The sequence below is a fragment of the Castanea sativa genome, chromosome 7 (assembly GCF_040712315.1).
Source record: "Castanea sativa cultivar Marrone di Chiusa Pesio chromosome 7, ASM4071231v1".
NCBI lineage: Eukaryota > Viridiplantae > Streptophyta > Magnoliopsida > Fagales > Fagaceae > Castanea > Castanea sativa.
In genome coordinates, this window is record NC_134019.1 from 18,595,394 (window position 1) to 18,615,546 (window position 20,153).

Here is a 20,153-nt window from a genome sequence, read left to right on the forward strand (position 1 = left end):
TCTAGCTGTTGAATTGTGCTGAGTTTTGGCTGATTAGCTCATGTGAGCTTCAGCTGCTGGGATTTGAGTATGGGCTGGGCTGGGCTGGCCCAGCTGGGCTTTATATTTGAGCTTCTCTGGGCTTGATTATCCTTACAAAATGAATAGTTTTGCCATGAATGATATACATGAACTTTTATAAATTTTGTAAAAGAAGTATTTCTTGAAGGACGAGTATTTATATTTCCCATGAGTAAGAGATTTAGTATATGTGAAATAAGTGTTAAGATGATATTTGAGTTTTGTAAATATGTGCCAAAATAGCATTTGGGCTTTATAAAATAATTGCCAAGATAATATTCAGACTTTATGAAATAATTGTCAAAATGATATTGGGCTTTTAGAAAGTTGCCAAAACGATATTTGGGCTTTATGAAATAGTGCCAAAATAATATTGGGCTTTTGAAAATAGTTGCCAAAACAATATTCGGGCTTTATGAAGTAGTGCCAAAATAATATTGGGCTTTTAGAAATAGTTGCCAAATTAGTATTTGGGCTTTGTAAAATGGTTTGCCAAATTAACATTTGGGCTTTGTAAAATAGTGCCAAATTAATATTTGGGCTTTGTAAAATAGTTTGCCAAATTAGTATTTGAGCTTTGTAAAATAGTGCCAAATTAGTATTTGGTCTTTGTAAAATATTTTGCCAAATTAATATTTGAGCTTTGTAAAATAGTTTGAGATTTTGTAAAGATATTGTCGTGTAGTAATGGACTTTGTAAGATTGCCGTGTAGCAACGGACTTAGAGGTGCCGTGTAGCAACGAGCTTTGTAGGGTGCCGTATAGCAACGGGCTTTGTAAAGGTGCCGTGTAGCAACGAGCTTTGTAAGAGTGCCGTGTAGCAACGTGCTTTAGAGGTGCCGTGTAGCAACGGGCTTTAGAGGTGCCGTGTAGCAATGGACTTTGTAAGAGTGTCGTGTAGCAACGGGCTTAGGAAGGTGCCGTGTAATAACGGGCTTAGAAAAGGTGCCGTGTAGCAACAGACTTAGAAAAGGTGCTGTGTAGCAACGGGCTTAGTAAGGTGCCGTGTAGCAATGGACTTAGAAATGTGTTGTGTAGCAACGGGCTTAGTAAAGGGTTTTGTTGGGCTTTTTGGGTCTTGCTCACAAGTTAAATGATTTTGGGCTTCTTTGTGGGGGAAGTGTAATTTGTGGCCCAATGTTGGTAGCAAAGTGATGGGTATTTTTGTGAAAACCCAAGTTGGATAATATGTGGAATATAATGGGTAATAGTTGTGAGAGGGCCCAAGACAATTTGTGGGGCTTATATATAGGGAATATCTGTGGGAGCCCAATAATCATGGAGGATATTTGAGTAATATGTGGGAAATATTTATGTGGGCTTCAAAATAATTCTTGGGCTTGTGTGGGTATTTTTTGTGAGTGGGCTAAAGAAATTAGGGCTCAAAAATTTGTACCTTAACACTCTTCACCCACAAACACAAATACAACCAACCACCACACCCCAACCACAAATATAACCAATCACCACACACCCACAATCAAAACTAGCCACCTCCACCACAACCCACAACCAACCTCCACCTCCACCGCCACTGCCACCGCCACCACAATTACAACAAACAATAGCAATATCACCACCACCACTAGCATCAATAGCCACCAATGTCAAGTCTATACCCACAAGCCCAAAAAAAAAACAAAAAAAAAAAACCAAATCAAATCCATTTTTTGCCACAACCACCAAACCCAAGACCCGTGGTAACCCACGCCGAGCAAAACCATGGCCACCCACTTGTACCAATGGCCCCATGGCCATTGATGGCAATTTGAACCCACCCACGGCCACCCACGTAATCTGAACCCACCCATGGCGATTTGAACCCCACCCACGGCAAGCCACGAGCACCCACTGGCCCATGACGATCTGAATCCCATCCACCCAAAGCCTTCATGCCCATTGGAATCCCACCCACCCAAGCCTCCACGTCGGTTTGTGCCATGTCGATTTGAAGCCTACAAACCGATCTTGAGAGAGGAGAGAGTGTGGGAGAAGGAAATGTGAAAAAAAAAAGAGTCTGAAAGTGAGAGGAAGAGAGAGAGAGTGTGGGATTAAAAAATTAATTTTTTCTTTACAATCCCATGAACAGTGAGGTTGCATATATGCAACCTTACTGTAATTGGGATGTAAAATTTTTTGCGTTTAAATACTTGGATGGAGCATGAATTTAAGGGTTTAGTTGCTAAAATAGCAATTTAGGGGTTTTTACACCCCAATGCTAGTGCTTTAAAAAAGGAAGAGGATGAAGGTCAGAGATAGTCAGTGAAACCAATGATTTGCAATTTAGTATACCATCAATTGTGCAAATAGTTAAAAAAAAAAAAAAAGATTTCCATTTAAGTCACAATTTTATTTTCGTACCAAAATTTGAAGATAATAATTTCAATCTATAATTAATTCATAGCATATAAGATCAGAAATACCAACTCCTAGTCTTCAATAATCGATGCAGAAGGCTGAGGGGCAGATGAACCACTTTTAGCTACCAAAACACACTTATCCCAATTTTTTTCACTCCTTGTTGAGATTTCTGAGACCTTGCTCCCAAGTTCAGGGGCCTCGAGTATAAATTTCACCAAATCATCATGACAACTTTTTCCCAAATGCTGAAGCTGAACACAGCAAACATTAGAGACTGTCACATTATTGAAAAATGTACTATAAAAGACCTCATCCCCACAGTCTTCTGATATCTTCTGTGCGCACTCATACAAATGTTTGCGGTATTCTGGTGATGGATCTGGTGGAAGTTCTTGATCACTCGAGATTCCAAGCCCCGGTGTGACTGACAGTGTAGCAATGAAGAAGAAGATCATCATAACAAAAATGTTGCTGGATGCTGCCATGTTGCTAAAATTGAAGGTCACTAGATCTTTTGTGGTGGAGATAGAAGATGGAAAAAGGTCTCTATTTGTAGGCAGAAAGGTGGTGAATGCAGTGGTTTTTGGATACATCAACGCCTCTATGATTAATGGTTGCATTTGCATTAATTTGTATTTAAGTACTTTTCCTCATTTAATTAATGAAATGAGTTTTTATATTTTATTTTTTTATTTTAAGAGACAACCTACGAAAACTTCAAAGAACGAAGATGTTGAGGAATTTTTCGTATGATTCACTAATTCCTACCAGGTTTAATCGTTACTAAATGGAGTAATAAACACTAATTACGAGGCAAGTGATTTCTTTTTTAGATAACTCGTATTTCCATACTAATATTCAGCTTAACAGTTAGCATTGGAAAAGATATATAATCAACAAACTAGTGCAAGGAGAGTGAGTTGAGACCTAATCAATTGTTCGCTCCATCATGGAATAACTGATAGTGTAACAAATAAGGAATAACGAATAGATTGGACCATAGAAAAGAAAAGGGAAAAATGGTTTTACAAAACGAGAATAAAAATTTGGACTGTTAAGTTGAATATTTTGGCAAAATCTGAACTCGGGATTTTTCAACACAAAAATAAATTTTTTTAGTCATATACACAATTAGCCTAAATAAAATCTATGAGTAATCAATTATCAAGCTCAGAAGCACTCCTCCAGCTAGTGGAAAATGGAGATCTCCTCAAGATGGGAAGCGGTAAGAGAAAGTCTATAGATACAAAAATTTGACAAAAATTTTCATAATGTGACAAATTGTTAGTGATAAGCAAAAAAGTAATGCTGGTGATGAACTTAGATGAAAGCCAGTAAACGTACTTACCAATCTAACTATCCTGAAAAATATTGAAAATATTAGAATATTTAGTTAGATAATACACTACTAAATGTCGGCCATTTTTTAAAGAGATATAATGGGTAATGACTAAAAGCAATTGAAGAAAGGTAGAGGAGTATTTATTAAAGTAGTAGAATTTTAGTAGGCAATTAAGATATATATATATATTTTAATGGGTGATACATAGTAAAAAAATTGACATGTATCGGTAGTTGTTTTCCACGTGGTGATGTTATTTTCCATATATCATACTTAATAAATAGAGGAAGTTACCAAAGATGATATGTGTCATTGTTGTATGTATTGTCAAAGAGACTTGTATTAGCATTTTGTGTATTCATAAGTTGTAGAGATTCAACTTTTATAATATATGTCAGCGTTATTCAACCTGGCCCAACTTGGTAACCCCGATGACTTGGTACATAGAACGGATTGGGTCATCAATTGGATCGAATGTATATAAGACCTGGTCAAAACCGATAAAACTTGGCTAGTTTTAAGCAAACCGTGTGGGCCGACTGGATTTTAATAACCTAGCTTGGTTTGTTAATTGTATAAATTTATATTAACAGGTACACCCCCATTGACTTCTTTATTATTTAGTGTGTGATAATATGATAATTTAAATTAGAGAAAACCTAAAGAATTTTTTTTCTTTAAAAAATGCACTGTTCTCTCACTTTTATTCACACTACTCTACTCATCACTTTTCACTATTTCAATTCTCCAAACTTGAGATTGTGTATCAATTTGCTGCTCTAAATAGATTACTTTTAGTTTTACTTAGTCATTTAGCACATTGGCATGAGTATAGTATATGTTATATAGTTTATTGTTTAAACATTCTTCTCTTATTTTGTTATTACGTTTTTTTGTGTTTTAAAGGGTTTTTGGTTGACACCACACCGATGTATTCTATAGGTATTTCACTCTCCGGGTACCCTAGAGTTGCGAGTTTGAACACTTGGCTTATTGACAATTCACTACATCATTAGATTTGATCCTTCAAGGAAAATTACACTCCTTAAGGAAAATTACACTTTTACACGAATGTCCACATTAATACATGGTGACACTTGATGTGTACTGAGAGTGCATAAAGGAAATGCGAGACAATTAAATACATTCTTTAATGATCCCCAAAGAACATAGAGAAGAGGTTAGGGCTTATTTTGGTTAACTTTTTAAAAAATTGTTTGAAAAACCAGTGAAATAGTTTCTGTAGGATCGCTTCGTGCGTACAGATTACTCCCAGATTGTCCATTAGTCAATCTATTACCTACTTGAAAGACTTAACCAGGATTTTCAAAAAATAAAAATAAAAAATACATAGAGAAGAAAGTAGGGCTTAAATAATAAACACTACTCTTCTACAAATTGTTCAAAAAAAATCAGTGAAACGATTTCTGTGGGGTGCTTCTCACGTATTTCAAAAAACCAGTGAAATAGTTTCCGTAGGATCGCTTCATGCGTGCATATTACTCCCAGATTGCCCATTAGTCAATCTATTACCTACTTGAAAGACTTAACCAGGCTTTTCAGGAAAAAAAAAAAAAAAAAAAAAAAAAAACATAGAGAAGAGATAGGGCTTAAATAAAAAACACTACTCTTTTACAAATTAATCAGTGAAACGGTTTCTGTGGGGTGCTTCTCACGTATAGATTACTCCGTGTTAAAGACTTAGCCAGGCTTCTAAATTTTTATTAAAAAAAAAAAGACTTAACCAGACCTACTAATCACCCACTTCCACAAGTATGTCTTAACTGTTGAGCAATGCTGCACTCAGAGCCATCCATCTTAATCTTATTAACATGGTTCTGTCCATACTCCGTAGACTTTTTGGGACGAAAATGAAAGTCCTATTTAAAGATTGAAACTTCATTTAAAACTTCAAACTCCTAGGAAATATTAACTGACAAGGAGAGAGAAACAAGATAACGAATGGCAACCCTCTAGAGCGCATAATATATTTCATATTACTTTATTTTCTATACTTGCATGTCTTTGGCATCCAACTACAATGGGATTCCGAGGTTTCTATTTGTTCTTTGTTTTACTGGCTTTAAGTTTCGAGATACAGAACCTGAATTCTGAGACACTAACATGCAATCTGGATGACTTGAGAGCCTTGAATGGCTTCTCCAGTTGTTTAGAGTCAACAATTGCTGGTTGGAACAACACTTCCTCTCCTGGTTGCTGCACCTGGACTGGCATCACTTGTGACAATTCCACTGTTTCCTGCAGAAGAGTGGTTGGCTTGGAACTTGGCAGCAAAAAACTTTCAGGGAAGATTTGTGGATCCCTGGCAGGCTTGAATCAATTGAGAGTTCTAAACCTCTCTCATAATTTCCTTCAGGGGTCACTTCCTGATGAGTTGTTTAGTCTGCCAAACATAGAGATCATAGACTTAAGCAACAATGCTTTTATTGGGTCCATCAAAAACAAAGGTATGTGTAAAATATCTACAAGAATTCAAGTGCTTAATTTCTCTAATAACCAATTTTCTGGAGAAGTTCCAAAAGGCTTGGAAAATTGTAATTCCCTACAACATCTCTCTTTTGATGAAAATGGTTTATCAGGGAGTTTGCCTGAGAGTCTCTTCCAGCTAAAAAATCTTAGTGAACTGAATCTTCAGGGTAATAGTATATCTGGGTCACTGAGTAATGGAGTTAGTAACCTCTCTAACCTTGTCAAACTGGATATCTCCTCTAATTTGTTTTCTGGAGTTCTTCCAGACATTTTTGGGAGACTTGCAAGGCTTGAGCACTTCTCAGCCATGTCAAATTTATTCACTGGTCATTTGCCTAATTCACTGGTAAACTCCCCATCACTTCAAATGTTAAATTTAAACAATAACTCTCTAAGTGGTCCAATCAATCTCAACTGTCATGCAATGAAAAATCTTCTCTCCCTAGACCTTGGTTCTAACCTATTCCATGGTCCAATTCCCAATAGTCTTTCTTCCTGCAGAAGATTGAAAACACTAAATCTTGCCCGCAACAATTTCAGTGGAAAAATTCCCAACAACTACAGGAATTTGAAGTCTCTAACACATCTCTCACTGTCAAACACTAGCCTCAATAATATATTATCAGCTCTCAGGATTCTACAATATTGCAGGAACTTAAGTATGTTGGTCCTTACAACGAATTTTCATGATGAACAAATGCCGAATGATGAGAATCTGCATTTCAAAAGCCTCAATAGTCTAATTCTTGCCAATTGTAAACTCAGAGGTTCAATCCCGCAATGGTTGAGTAGTTGCCACAAGTTGCAGCTTTTGGATTTATCATGGAATCATTTGGTTGGAAGTGTACCATCATGGTTTGGAAAGTTTGAATCTCTCTTTTACTTGGATTTGTCTAATAACTCTCTCAAAGGTGAGATACCAAAGAGCTTGACTGAACTACAAAGTCTCATAAGTGGGAATATCACAATAGATGAGCCTGTCTCAAGCTTTCAACTTCGCACTGCTCGACAAGGTGGACCAATCTTAAGTTATAGGCAGATTTCAAGCTTTCGACCAACTTTAGACCTGAGTTACAACAATCTCCAAGGCCCAATCTGGCCAGATTTTTGGAATTTGAAAAGGCTCCATGTTTTGAACCTGAAAGAGAATAACCTATCAGGCCCTATTCCAAATAATTTATCAGGGATGACAGGCTTGGAGAAACTTGATTTGTCTCACAATAAACTATCAGGTGAAATTCCTCGTTCATTGGTAAATCTTACCTTTGTGTCGACTTTCGACGTATCCTATAATCATTTGTGTGGGGAAATCCCTAAAGGAGGTCAGTTCGATACTTTTCCAAGTGCAAGCTTTGAGGGAAACAATGGTCTTTGTCATGCGGAGTACTGTACCTGTCAGTCTGACCAGACTCCTATTCATTCTCCCAGGGAGAAAAAGAGAATAATTATTGGTCTACCATTTGAAATTGGAGCTGCAACAGGTTTTGTTCTTACTGTCATATACTGCTTCATGTCCAGATTGTCATTCCCATAGCAGAACAAGCAGGTAGAACATAAAAATTGTAATTGGAAAGTAGGTGTATTTCAAAGAATAAAATAATATGTATTACTATTACCTCTTATTTGATAGTGTGCCAGATTTCCTTGAGTTCATATGAGAATCCGATTGGTGCAGTTATGTTAATTAAATTTAAATCTTCTGTTTAGTGTTTCTGTTCTTAATTATAACACATGCAGTAGAAACCCAGTAAAGAATGTGATTTGTTAGTTGTGGCTGGTATGTTGAAATTGTATTGTATTAGTTTTGGCTGACTTCTCAGCTTTTGGTAAAGCGTGGGTGGTTTTTTCAGCTTGTTTTCAATGAAATTCTTGATTATCCAAAAAACAAAAACAGTAAAGAATGTAACTATCATCTGCACCGCAGGGAAAATGTGAAATATATTCAAGAATTGGTATCTTATTCACCTATTCAACATTTCTTTTTTAAGGATAAGTCCGCTGATTCATGTTCATAACCGTACCGAAGGGAGAGGCAAATTGAAAGAGGAAGATAGATTGAGAAAAAATAATAATAACAACAACTACAAGAAGAAGAAAATATCAAATAAGAATAATAATAACAACAATAGCACTGACCACATACAGTGGCGGAGCCAGGAATTTAGGTCAGGGGGGGCAAGATTAAAAGACAAGATTGGAAGTAAAAAACTAATCTAAAAAAATTAATCAATGTTAATAACAAAATAAGTAAACAACTATATGATAATGTAATTGTCATACAGAATCTAACATAAAATGTAAACTTTAATTTATTTTTTCACACCTAGCTTATTTTACTCAATTGCCCTCGACGATTTTTCATATTTTGAAACCGCTGCATGATTTCTTCACACTCAATAGTCTTGAATATATGTTTCTCAATATATGTGACTAAGTAATCATTCATCCACTGATCTCCTATTCGATTGCGTAATCGATTTTTAATTATGTTCATTGCTGAAAAAGCTCTTTCAACTGTAACTGTTGCAACTAGTAAGATTAATGCCTCACTAATGAGTAAACCAATGGATATGAAACATTCTTTTTCATTTCTACCATCTTTTCAGCAAGCTGTCCAATTCCTTTAAGTGCTGAAAACTCTTCAGAGGATCGCATGTCATGGATGTATGTCTCAAGTTGGTTATCCAAGAAAGAAACTTGAACTGTTAAAAAATCACTTGGATAAAACTGAGCAAGCCGAATCAATTTCTCCTTGTTGAATGCTGAAAATAAGTTATCTGGGTTCAAACACGCAACACAAAGTAATAATTCAAAATTTTCAAAACGACTATTAAGTTCCTGAAGTTGCATATCTATAACAGTATAAAAAAGCTCCACTTGATAATGATGTGAAATTTTCATGTTTTGAGCTTTTCGTCATGGCCGAGGTTGATAAAAATCATCCATATCAGGAACATCAATATTATTTTTTGCACAAAATGCAGAAACCTCCTCTAGCAATGGGGTCCATGGTTTTATTGAATGTTGTGAATTCATTGACTGATAGACTTCTACAGTTGCTTGGTATAGACTATAGAGATCATTAGAATTGTACTACTTCTAGGGGTAGAAGTCTACTACTACTACTAGGAAAGCTGGAAAGGTTTTATCACTTCTGTCCAAAAAAAAAAAAAAGGAAAGCTAGAAAGGAAAGGTAACGTGAATGAACTTCATTGAGAATTTTTTTTTTTTTTTTTTTTTTGTCTTTTGTGTAGGGGGCAAATATGGTATTTTAGTATTGTTAGTGAAAACATTTGAAATTTCAGGGGGGGCAGGTGCCCCCCCTTGCCCCCCCCCCCCTCCCTCTGCCCCTGACCACATACCACATATGACATTTTTGGTGAGAAGCTGAAGCGCTTAGTGCTTATCAATTGATTTAAGGCCGAAAAACATCAACATGAGGCACAAGCTCGAATCGAGAGAGACTGCCAGTGGGTTATGGAATGATCTTGAGGATGAAACTTAAAAACAAGGTAAAGCTATTCACGTGGAGGTTTTGCCATAATATCATCCCAACACAACCTTGCTCGAAGACACATGTGATGAAGATTTGAGATTTAATGTCATCACTTTAGAGTTGAGCTTCACAGAGATTGAACTAGGGGGAGTTAGCGCTGTGGTTAGTGGTTACACAAGAATTACAAGTAGAGACATGATGATGCCACTTTCGGACACCTATTAGTAGATGCAAAAACACTATAGAGCATGTGCATATCAAATCGGAGGGGAATGTCGTTGCTCATCAAATAGTAGATATGCCTAGGGCTTTGTTTAGTTGGAGGATGGGAAAGTAGGCTATTGAAAATTGCGGAGCAATAGAAAAGATTTTTCTCATCTATGTTTAGTTGTGGGTGGAAAAGTAGACAGATAAATTTTTTTTTGTTTGGTTGAACAAAAAAATGAGAATATAACATATAGAGTTGGTATAAATTAACTCTCAGGCTTTCTTATTTAATTTTTTTTAATATTTTATAAATTAAGGAAAAAATTTATTGGTGGAATAAAAAAGAGAAAAAGAAAAGAATCAACTTACATAGTTTTTGGGGAAGGGGGGGAGGGGGAGGGGGAGGGTATAGATGGGTAATTTCTATGTTTCATAGCGGAATCAATGAGGAATGATAGAACCGCCTGTAACGTTTGATATTTTGCAATAAAAAATATAATCTTTTCCTTTTAAAAAATGTCAAATAAAAACAATAATTAAGAGAGGAAGAATTTGTATCTTTTTGTTGTTTAATGTAAACATGACAAATATCTCATTGTTTAGGTGAATAATTATAATTAACCCATTTATTTTTATGTTTAATGTATGAAAAGAGAAGATGTTTGTGAAAATTTTACTTTCTACAACTTAATCCAATTTTGATATAACTAGAGTAAAAGATCGTGGATAATCTGATTATTTTTAAATTTATCACCAATGAAACAAGCTCTAACACTTTTCTGTTGTTTTCTATGAATCAGGGGTTTTTAAGAAAGCCATCAACTACTACAGAACATTTGCACGTGAGTTGAAAGAGGAAAAGGCAAAGCTATTGGAAGAGTGGTTAAACATGGAAAGCAGTTTTGGTGAGCTTGGTGATATTAGTTTAGTCCAGGTTGCTACCAAAGAAGCTGAAAAAGAAAAAAAAATTTAAACTTATAATATAGCATGTTTGACCTACAAATTTTATTAATTCAACTAGTTGTATATTGGTGATTTATGATAATAGATTTATGTGGTTGAATATATATATTCTTTTGTCGATTATTTATTTATTTATTTCATGTTAATAGGTTAAATATGATGTATTAAGTGGAAAAAAAATAGATTTAAAAAAAATATATAATTTATTGCTACAAAAATTATTGTTGTGGTGACTTGTTGTGACAAAGAGATTTGTTGCAATAAGTTCCATAGGTACTTTATTGGAAAAAAAATTACTGTTGCGGTAACATATTGCAACAAAAAATTGTCAAAAATTTTGTTGCAATAAATTATAGTAACAATATTTTTTGTTGCAATAAAGTATTTTTAATAATAAAATAATATTTTATTGCAAAAACACTCCATTGTAACAAATTTTTTTTATTGCAATAGTCTATTGCTACAGACTTTATTGCAATAGTGGGCAACAAAATTTTTTCGTTGCAATAGAAGTTTATTACAACAATTTGAAGCATATTGCAATAAAAAATTTTGTTGCAATAGTTTTTTTTTTTTCATTGTAGTGCACCTTGTCCACTTCCTTCGATATTGCCACCTTGTCCACTTCCTCCTCAGGTGCCGTTGGGTTCTTCTTAGAGTGGATGTGCCGTTTATCAGCGTAAACCTAACACGATTGACGATGGCCCTAACAAAGAGAAGATTGACGATGGCCCTAACAAATAGATTCAGATTACAGATGGGTCGCTGTAAACCCTAATTGAGATAATTTACCCTTTTATGTAGATTTTGGATATGGGACTAGCCCTAGGCTTGGGCTGGGTCTCTTTGACAAATGTGGTGTAGGTTATAGTATACAAATATTATCCAAAGTCTCAACATGTAAATTCACAAGTATGGTGCCTATTCAAAGCATATGACAATAGAGTGCATCATTTTGAATTTGGCATTAAATGATACTCACGTCTCATGCGTTTAGGGAAAAATAATATTATTCTATTTATTATTGTTAAAAATAACGTTCTAGGGAAATATTTTGGATAAGAGCAAAACTTAGGTACAGTTCCTTATGTCTTGTATCTTAGGTTCCTCTTTGAAATTCAGTCATGTGTCTCCTTGAAATATTCACCAAACGACATTAAAACACTGTGTATTTCCTGTTAAAAATCCCATTTGAAGACCTATAAAAAAAACTGAAGCTGAAGACACAACCTTTCCCAATTGCCCATCTGAAGTCGATAAACCCAAACATAGACCCATTGAAAATTTAGCACAGAAGTTATAGATCAAAGAGCGTGGAGTAGATTGAAGGGAGAGATAAGAGGGTCTAACACAAATTAAGACCGAGAGAGAAGCGGAGACAAATTGAGATGAGAGAAAAGAAAAGAGAACCACGACCTGGAGTGGCGGCGACAAGCTAGCTATGGCTTTGAAGGATGATCTTGGTTTTGGGTCTAGGCTTAGAGAGAGAGAGAGAGAGAGAGAGAGAGAGAGAGAGAGAGAGTGGAAGACTACTGCCGTTGCTGGTGAGTCGTAGGAGGTTGAGAGAAGAGCTTGAGTAGCTAGCCATGGTGGATTTGGTTGTTTTTCTGATTAACACACGCTTATGGCGACTTTGTTTGTGTAATACCCCACATGCTTTTATTTGAGGTTATTATTAAAATTTTCTTTTAATATAATTGATGAGCTATAGGTATTCTTTTTATTAGTAATTGCAGTCTGCTACCACACTAAGCCCACATCTCTAATACTTGCTACAGGGTAGAGGAAGAGATAATCAGGGTTTTCATAGGAAAAGTTTTATCAAAGAGGCTAAGAGGTGTTTTTCCTTGGAGTTTAGAGCACATAAATTGAAGAAACAATCAGATTGTTCAAGGTGATTTTTTACTATTAGAAACAAAGAATTTAGGAGTTAGAATTTTATCATGGGAAACTTTAGTGATGTGTAGATTATTAAAAAAAGGGTTTTTTTTTTCCTAGAATTGTGTTTACACTATTAAATCTTGGGTTGCCCATTGCCCAGTACGTGGGTTCTTGAACAGATTCATGGAATTTCAATTCCTAATTCAAGAACACGGCTGTAAAACTTCAATTGTGGTTAATATATATATATATATATATATATATATATATATATATATATATATATAATCCTAGATTTGAGCTACGAAATTTCAAGGATCTATGGTTATGGCATATGTCTTACTTCGGATATGTACATATATAATATATTTGAAGTCAATGATTTTGCCACCGTGTGTATCCATGAACAAAGTCATGGATCAAAATATTATTAATGAATATGGCCTTCACGTTTTTCATCGGAATTATATAATTAAATCCTAGGTTGGCCACTGTGTGTCTCTAAAACAAGCCATGGATTACAAATCTCTATTCAGGTATGTGGCTCCTACATTTTCATTGGGGTTTTATATTAAATCCTAGGTCAATGATATTTTGGCTACTGCCTTCCTCATGGCAATATGAGTTTCGATTAATGCAAGGGAATATTATTGGTTAGAACATTATTGGTTAGAGAAACTTTAATTTAGTGTTAAAAGTGTTATTAGTTTAACAAAGTATAATACTAGTGAGTCAGTTTGTATAATTCTATAAGCTTTAAGTATATTTCCCTGATTGATTATAGATCCAATTTAAGAGTATTTTGAGACTATTTGGAGGGTGTTTCAGTTGGACTTTCAGAGTGATTCAAGTGCAGTAAGTAATTATGCATAATATGCAAAAAAATTTGTTCCTTAGGTTCTTAAAAGTTAAAGATTTTCAAAAGTTATATTTTTAAGCTTACATTTTTAAAATTTTATCAAAAAGCATTTTTACATCAAGAGAAACTTTGACTTAAAAAAGAAGAAGAAGTTCTAAAGAGAAATTTCGAATTTTAAATAACTTTTTGAATGTCTGAATCTCATTTAAAAGATGATTTCTAAACTAAACTATTTTCCGAAAAGAATTGAGGTTCAAAGTAGGTTTTCTAAAAAGGTTCTTGTTCTTTAAATTTGTTAAAACCAAGTGATTTTAAAGTCATATTCCTCAATTCCTATTTGTTCCCTAAGGGAGTCAAGCATCCTTTGATTTATATATTAATTTAATATTGAGATATTCGATTTGCCTTTATTGTTGGAATACTTGTTAATATTATGAAAATTATACTATATTGTATAAACTTTGTTTTGTGATATGTTAATCAAAATAAGTGCTTTTTTTTTTATAGGACTGATAAGATATATGTGTAGATCCGCTCACAGGATTGTATGTGAGAATATGTGTTGATCCCTCACCAGCAGGGGTTAGATGTTGGTATCCGTTCATAGGATTGTATGTGAGAATATGCGATGTGTATATGTGACACTATGCTTTGATCAATTATCTGTATGTGTTTTCGAATAACTTTAAGATTTGATTATATATGCATTAAGTGGTTCTTGATATGTTTGGAAAACTATATTTGATATTTTGAGTGAAATTGTGAAATCAAACTCGTGCTTTGCTTGATTCTATTCCGTTGTGTATTTTGTATAATTACTTACTAGATGTGTGGCTCACCCCATCAATTACTATTTTTTAATTAAAGTGTAGTTGGAAATAGAGAACCTTTGGATCGCTTTGTAAGGTGCAAGGTAGAGTGTGAAAGTTGTAGACAACTTCAGTATTACTTGAAGGCTATTAGAATTTTTAGTTACCTTTATTTTGTAATTCATGTTTTATATATAGTGAAGATTATTTTCAATTTGTGGAGTTTAGATTTTTGTAAGAGGTTTTTAAGAGTGCTTGTTTCTTTGGAGTTTTAATTTATTTTGGATCAATTATGTTTATTGAGTTATATAAGTTCAGTAGGTTAGTCATGCATGTAAATTCATATTTCATGGATTTGGGTTGTGACAGTTTGTCTTTTCCTTTTCCATTTTACTCTATATTTTTGCTTAGTCAATACTCTTGCCGTCACATTTTTGTTGTCGTTGTTTATTTATTTATTTTTAAATTTGTCCACCACATTAGAGTTAACATCATTTGTGCTTATTTGGATTAAGTGACCACATGGAATGATTTAATTGAGGAATCTAATGAACAGTACCTAAAAAATTGTATCTAAGTTTTGTCATTTGGATAATGACCTATGTTTTAAATGTAAAAATGAATTTAATTTGAAACCACAAATATAACGTCAAATAAAATTATGGACAAAGTTTAGCTATAAACTTGATTGAAACCTAAAGTTACAACTTCCATTAAAAAAAATTAGCATGATCATATTTGCAATTTCATCAAATAATAATTAATTTTATGTAATTAAATTAAAATCAAAAAATTAATATAGTAGAGTTAAAAAGTACTTTAAAAGTTTTTTTTTTCTTCAATAGATAGCCAAGTACAATTAAAATGTGTAATACATAAATAGTGAACATGTAAAGACTTTCAAATTGTGAGGTACGTGAAAATTTAACGTTAACAAGCACAATACATGCATTCTATAGTCTAGACATATCATTACCAATTCCCCCATGAAAGTATAAATCTAGGACATATTTTTAGCTCAAAAATTGAATTAACCAAGATTTTTCTTAACAATTCAAATAAAACCTTTATACAGAGGTCTTTGACAATTATCATCCAAAAGTATAAAATAAAATGTTCACCATTTATTTTAACAATCCCCTTATTTTGAGTTTCACCATTTAGCATACCAAAAGTATTTTATGCTTTAAATTCTTACTTATAGATTTCAAAATTATTTAATTAGTTTAAAAAGTAAAGTCCACTTCTAACTAGTAAATATTATAATATGTTATAATCTGATAGTGTTATACAATTTTTTTAATTAAAACAAATATTGTTTGGGTCATATTTTATGTAATTGGCTTATCTTTTGACAAAATGCACTTTACTTGTAATTGAGTAAATCTAAGTTGAGTTTAATACATCAAGAAACATAATGTTCAAGCATATCAAGTGTTCGTATTAAAGACATGAGGATTGATCCAAGAAACAAGTGTAGAAAAGCTATTTCATTAAGTCTCGACAAATAGCTCGATAGATACTCCTATTGAGACTAAATGATTAGCTTGATAGATGGCTCGATAGAAGCTTGATCTATCGAGAATTACAATTTTCAGATTTCCAGATCTGAAATTCGGCCCAAGCTTATGTACTTGTTTAGGGTTTCTTTTCTCACAACCCTAGACATATATAAGGCTTATTTTAAGAGTCGTCACACACAGATACAAAGACCAAGAGTTTATTTTGCTCTGTGAGAAGCTACTGCGTTTGTACATCATAGGGTTTTGTAACCAAATGTTTCCTGATCTTCATTGTTGATAAAGTAAAGAACTTTGTAGCCAACAACATCCATGGGATATTGGAGCAAAGGTTCAACTGTAAGTTGGTATTTTGGGATAGGTCAGGATAGTGGTAAGATTCTTTATACTAAAGCATAAGAAACCAAACCATACTTATACAACCCTAGCATTCATCTAACATGTGAAAACCCTATCATGTCATACATAAGGCAGCGAGTACATCATTTATCACTTAGACACAACACAATAACACATGTACATGTTCATCAAAAAAAATATAATAACACATATGCATGTGAATGTGAATGTATGTCTTACCTTTACTCACCTTGCAACAACTCAGCACCTATGGCATTGAAATAACGAAAATACAAAATAAACCCTAATTCTAACATGTGAAACATAGACATTGAAAGCATAAAGGCATGGGAAAAGAAGCTAAACAAACAAACAAACATGTGGAAGTAGAAACGAAATAAACAAAATAAAAAATTAGGGTTTTTTGGTAGCAGCTTGCACACACAAGAAGAAGCCTGTGTGCACAGACAAGATTATGCGTATGCAAGTTCTCGCACAGAAAACCCTAAAAGCACAGCTTAAAACACTAAGGGTGAGTTTGTTTCAGCTTTTTGAAACTGCGCTTTTTGAAAAAGTAGAGTTTTCAAAAAGTGCAGTATGAAAAAGTGTTTTTTCAAAAAACTGAGTGTTTGGTAAAAGTTGTTAAAAAGTGTTTTTTGAAAAGGTTGAGTGTTTGGCTAGCACATATAAAAGTGGCAGTTTGAGGGGTAAATTACTAAAAATGACAATGTCTATATAAAGAGAATTCTTTGTTTTAACTATTTTAATGCAAGTTATGGATACAATATTTTCACAAAAATTTCAGAATAAAGTCTATATAACAAGTTGTCAATGGTAAGAAAAAAAAAGGTCACTAGTAGGTCTAGATGAGAATTAATAACAACTTACTATGTAAACTTTATTATAAAATTGTTATAAAAATATTTTGTCAATAGTACTATTTTTTTTCTAAAGAAAAATAGTACTAACTTAAAAACTTTATTCTTTTTTTTTTATCATCATTTATTCTTCTTATATTCATTCCCAATAATTATATTTTTCAATAAATAGTGTTATATTCACAACATTTTTCGCAATATTTTCACAACAAAATTTATGTGAAAAGTTGTTACTAAATCTAATTTGAACCCACCATTGAAATTATATTTTTACTCACCAATATTAGCTAATAACAATATGTTACTTAAAATTTACTGTGAAAATATTGCGGTAGCATTTCTAACTTTTATTTTTCCTTTCTTTCTTTCTATCATCCACACGTTTCCTTTTTCTTTTCTCTTGATTTTTCTCCACCACACACGTATACCCATTATCTCCCTCCTCTCCTTTTTTTCTCTACACCTTCTACTTGATTCTAGAAGACTCTGTGTCTTTCTTTCTACAGCCCTCTTTCTCTACTTTTTATTTTCTTCTTTTTCTCCTCCACAGTCCACACATGTTATCCTATCTCTACCCCCCCCCCCCCTTTATTTTCTTTTTCTCTGAGAACATTATTCCAGTAGCTCTCATCATTCGCTCTTTTTTTTTTTGACTTGATTCTAGTTCGTCCCCAACGCAGTCTAGATGGAAGAAGAAGAAGAAGACGAAGAAAGAAGAAGAAGACAGACTCTCCACCTATTCATCATCAAGCTCTCATCCTCCTCAAACTCTCACTGATTCATCCATCATCCTTACCGATTCATCATCGTCCTCACCGCCGCCGCTGAAGCTCACGCACCATCGCACCGAAGCTCACGCATCGTACCGAAGCTCACGCATCGTACCGAAGCTCACGCATCGTACCGAAGCTCACGCATCGTCACCGACCCACGCAGCACCGCTGACCCTATTCATCATCTTCCTCACCCATCTTCGAAGCCTAGCTCCGTTCATCCAACATCCTTCGCCGATCTGCCGATTTTGCATTTGGGTGTGTGTGTGTTTGCATATGGGTCTCAATTTGCTTTGTTTACTGATGTGTGTGTGTGTGTTTGCATATGGGTTGCAGAGCAGAGAGATGAGAGGCTCTGTGACTAAGGAATGCGTGAGAAAAGAGAGAAAGAAGGAAATCAGGGTATTTGAGATTGGGGAAAGCAAGGGCAATTGGGTAAATAGCTGTGGTCCAACAGATAGCTTCGTAAAAGTGCAGTCCGCGTTTTCAATTATGGTCATTCTCCACCCATAAAATTTATGCGCTTTTACTTCAGATCAGAGAATGCGCTTTTTACTAAAGCCAAATTTTATGTGTTACCAAACACGCCAACAGTTTTTATTTTTCGTAAAAGCGCATAACCGGGCTCAAAAAGTGGAAACAAACACACACTAGATCTAACACCCTAACATGCATTTTAAACATATAAAAATGTAAACCTAGACTAGAAAAGCATATCAAAACATGTTATAACAAGAAAACAAGACAAACAGAAGAATTAAAAGCATAAAAAGAAAAGAAAAGGAAAAAACAAAGTTTGAACTAATACCTCAAAGAAAAGTTCTTCAAGCTTGATTTTGATCGTTCCCCTCAGTTAAATCTATTCACAAACCAATAAGAATGTGATTAGCAACATTAAACTAAAAGGATTGGGACTAGAAAAGGTCACAATAAAACAAAATTAACTTGAAGGTGTTTTGTGAAAAACTCCATTTTGGTTTACTATTTTCTAGTGAATTTTGTATTTTTCCCCTTGGGATTTCTGTGTGTTTGAAAATATATCACGTAAGACTTTATATAGTGGAAAAATGGGGTTTGGAATGACTCCTAAATGATGTGTGATTCATTCCAAACCTCAACCATTATTGCAGAAAACTTGCATTTATGTCTTTGAAACCCTAGTTGCGTACGCAAGAGTGTGCCTGTTTACGCATGCTTTGGCCCATGTACGCAGGCTATTGCTCACGTACGTGGGCCGAGGGTCACTTTAGTCATTTTATTTCCAAAAATAGGTTTTTGCTCATTTAAAAGATAAAATTTTTCATTTTAACACTCCTTAAGTCAATTTGATATTTGATTGGGCTCTAAATTGGCCTTGGGCCTTAAAGTTTGGGCATCATTGGGGAATGGAGGTCCGAGTCGTAATGGGTACAAAATGCGATGTCTACAGGTGGGGCTTTTTTTTTTTTTTTTCTTGCGAGAGGTTTTTTCCATTTGTCAACAAATAATTGTGTCAATTTAATTTTCGTTGCATTTAATTTAATTGGTGATTTTTTGGTGCCTTCATGATTTGTATGCAATTTAACATAATTAATCAACTTGGGTAATTGAATTAATTAACCGAGGTCAAGCTATCTTAACTCAACAAGTGGTATAAGAGCGGACACACTCCGATTAGGTTTTAATCTTTGCTGTGTGATCCATTGACCCCTGTTGTTATGGATCGTGGACAATCCTTGATTATTCCTCTTTTATTTGATGGTACTAACTATGCATACTATAAAGTATGCGTGAGAGCCTTTTTGCAGTCTTTAGATGAGAAAGTCTGGCTTGCAGTTGAGTTGGACTAAACCTGATGATCCACTAGCATCGTGGGATGATACTGAGATCAAGGCTACAAATTTTAACAACAGAGCACTAAATGCTTTGCTTAGCGTTGTGACCAATGAAGAATTCAAGAAGATCTCCTCCACTGACAATGTAAAGGAAGCATGAACTATTCTTCAGAATACCTATGAGGGCATAAAAGCCGTTAAAAACTCCAAACTCCAATGGCTCACTACCAGCTTTGAGGAAATAAGGATGGATGATGATGAGTCATTTGATGAATTCTATGCCAAGCTCAAAGACATAGTGAATTTAGTTTTTACATATTCGAGAGCCCAAGATTGTTGGAAAGATTCTCAGATCTTTTCT

The 20,153-nt window shown here is 34.3% G+C and overlaps 3 protein-coding genes across 3 annotated transcripts; 1 reads left to right on the top strand and 2 right to left on the bottom strand.

The window, feature by feature from the left end:
• Positions 1-2,489: 2,489 nt before the first annotated feature.
• On the bottom strand, positions 2,490-2,906 carry LOC142644084 (protein DOWN-REGULATED IN DIF1 11-like). The gene has a single exon (XM_075818762.1). It carries the CDS (start codon positions 2,904-2,906, stop codon positions 2,490-2,492), a length of 417 nt encoding a protein of 138 aa, XP_075674877.1.
• Positions 2,907-5,774: 2,868 nt separating this feature from the next.
• LOC142644085 (phytosulfokine receptor 1-like) lies at positions 5,775-7,787 on the top strand. The gene has a single exon (XM_075818763.1). The coding sequence runs from the start codon at positions 5,805-5,807 to the stop codon at positions 7,785-7,787; it is 1,983 nt and encodes a 660-aa protein (XP_075674878.1). The 5' UTR covers positions 5,775-5,804.
• A 1,004-nt stretch (positions 7,788-8,791) lies between these two features.
• Positions 8,792-9,103, bottom strand: LOC142644086 (uncharacterized). The gene has a single exon (XM_075818764.1). It carries the CDS (start codon positions 9,101-9,103, stop codon positions 8,792-8,794), a length of 312 nt encoding a protein of 103 aa, XP_075674879.1.
• Between the last annotated feature and the right edge of the window lie 11,050 nt (positions 9,104-20,153).

What these genes read in the sequence shown, in the direction of transcription:
- LOC142644085 (XM_075818763.1), top strand. Translation starts at nt 5,805, where the DNA reads ATGGGATTCCGAGGTTTCTATTTGTTCTTTGTTTTACTGGCTTTAAGT.
- LOC142644086 (XM_075818764.1), bottom strand. Translation starts at nt 9,103, where the DNA reads ATGCAACTTCAGGAACTTAATAGTCGTTTTGAAAATTTTGAATTATTA.
- LOC142644084 (XM_075818762.1), bottom strand. Translation starts at nt 2,906, where the DNA reads ATGGCAGCATCCAGCAACATTTTTGTTATGATGATCTTCTTCTTCATT.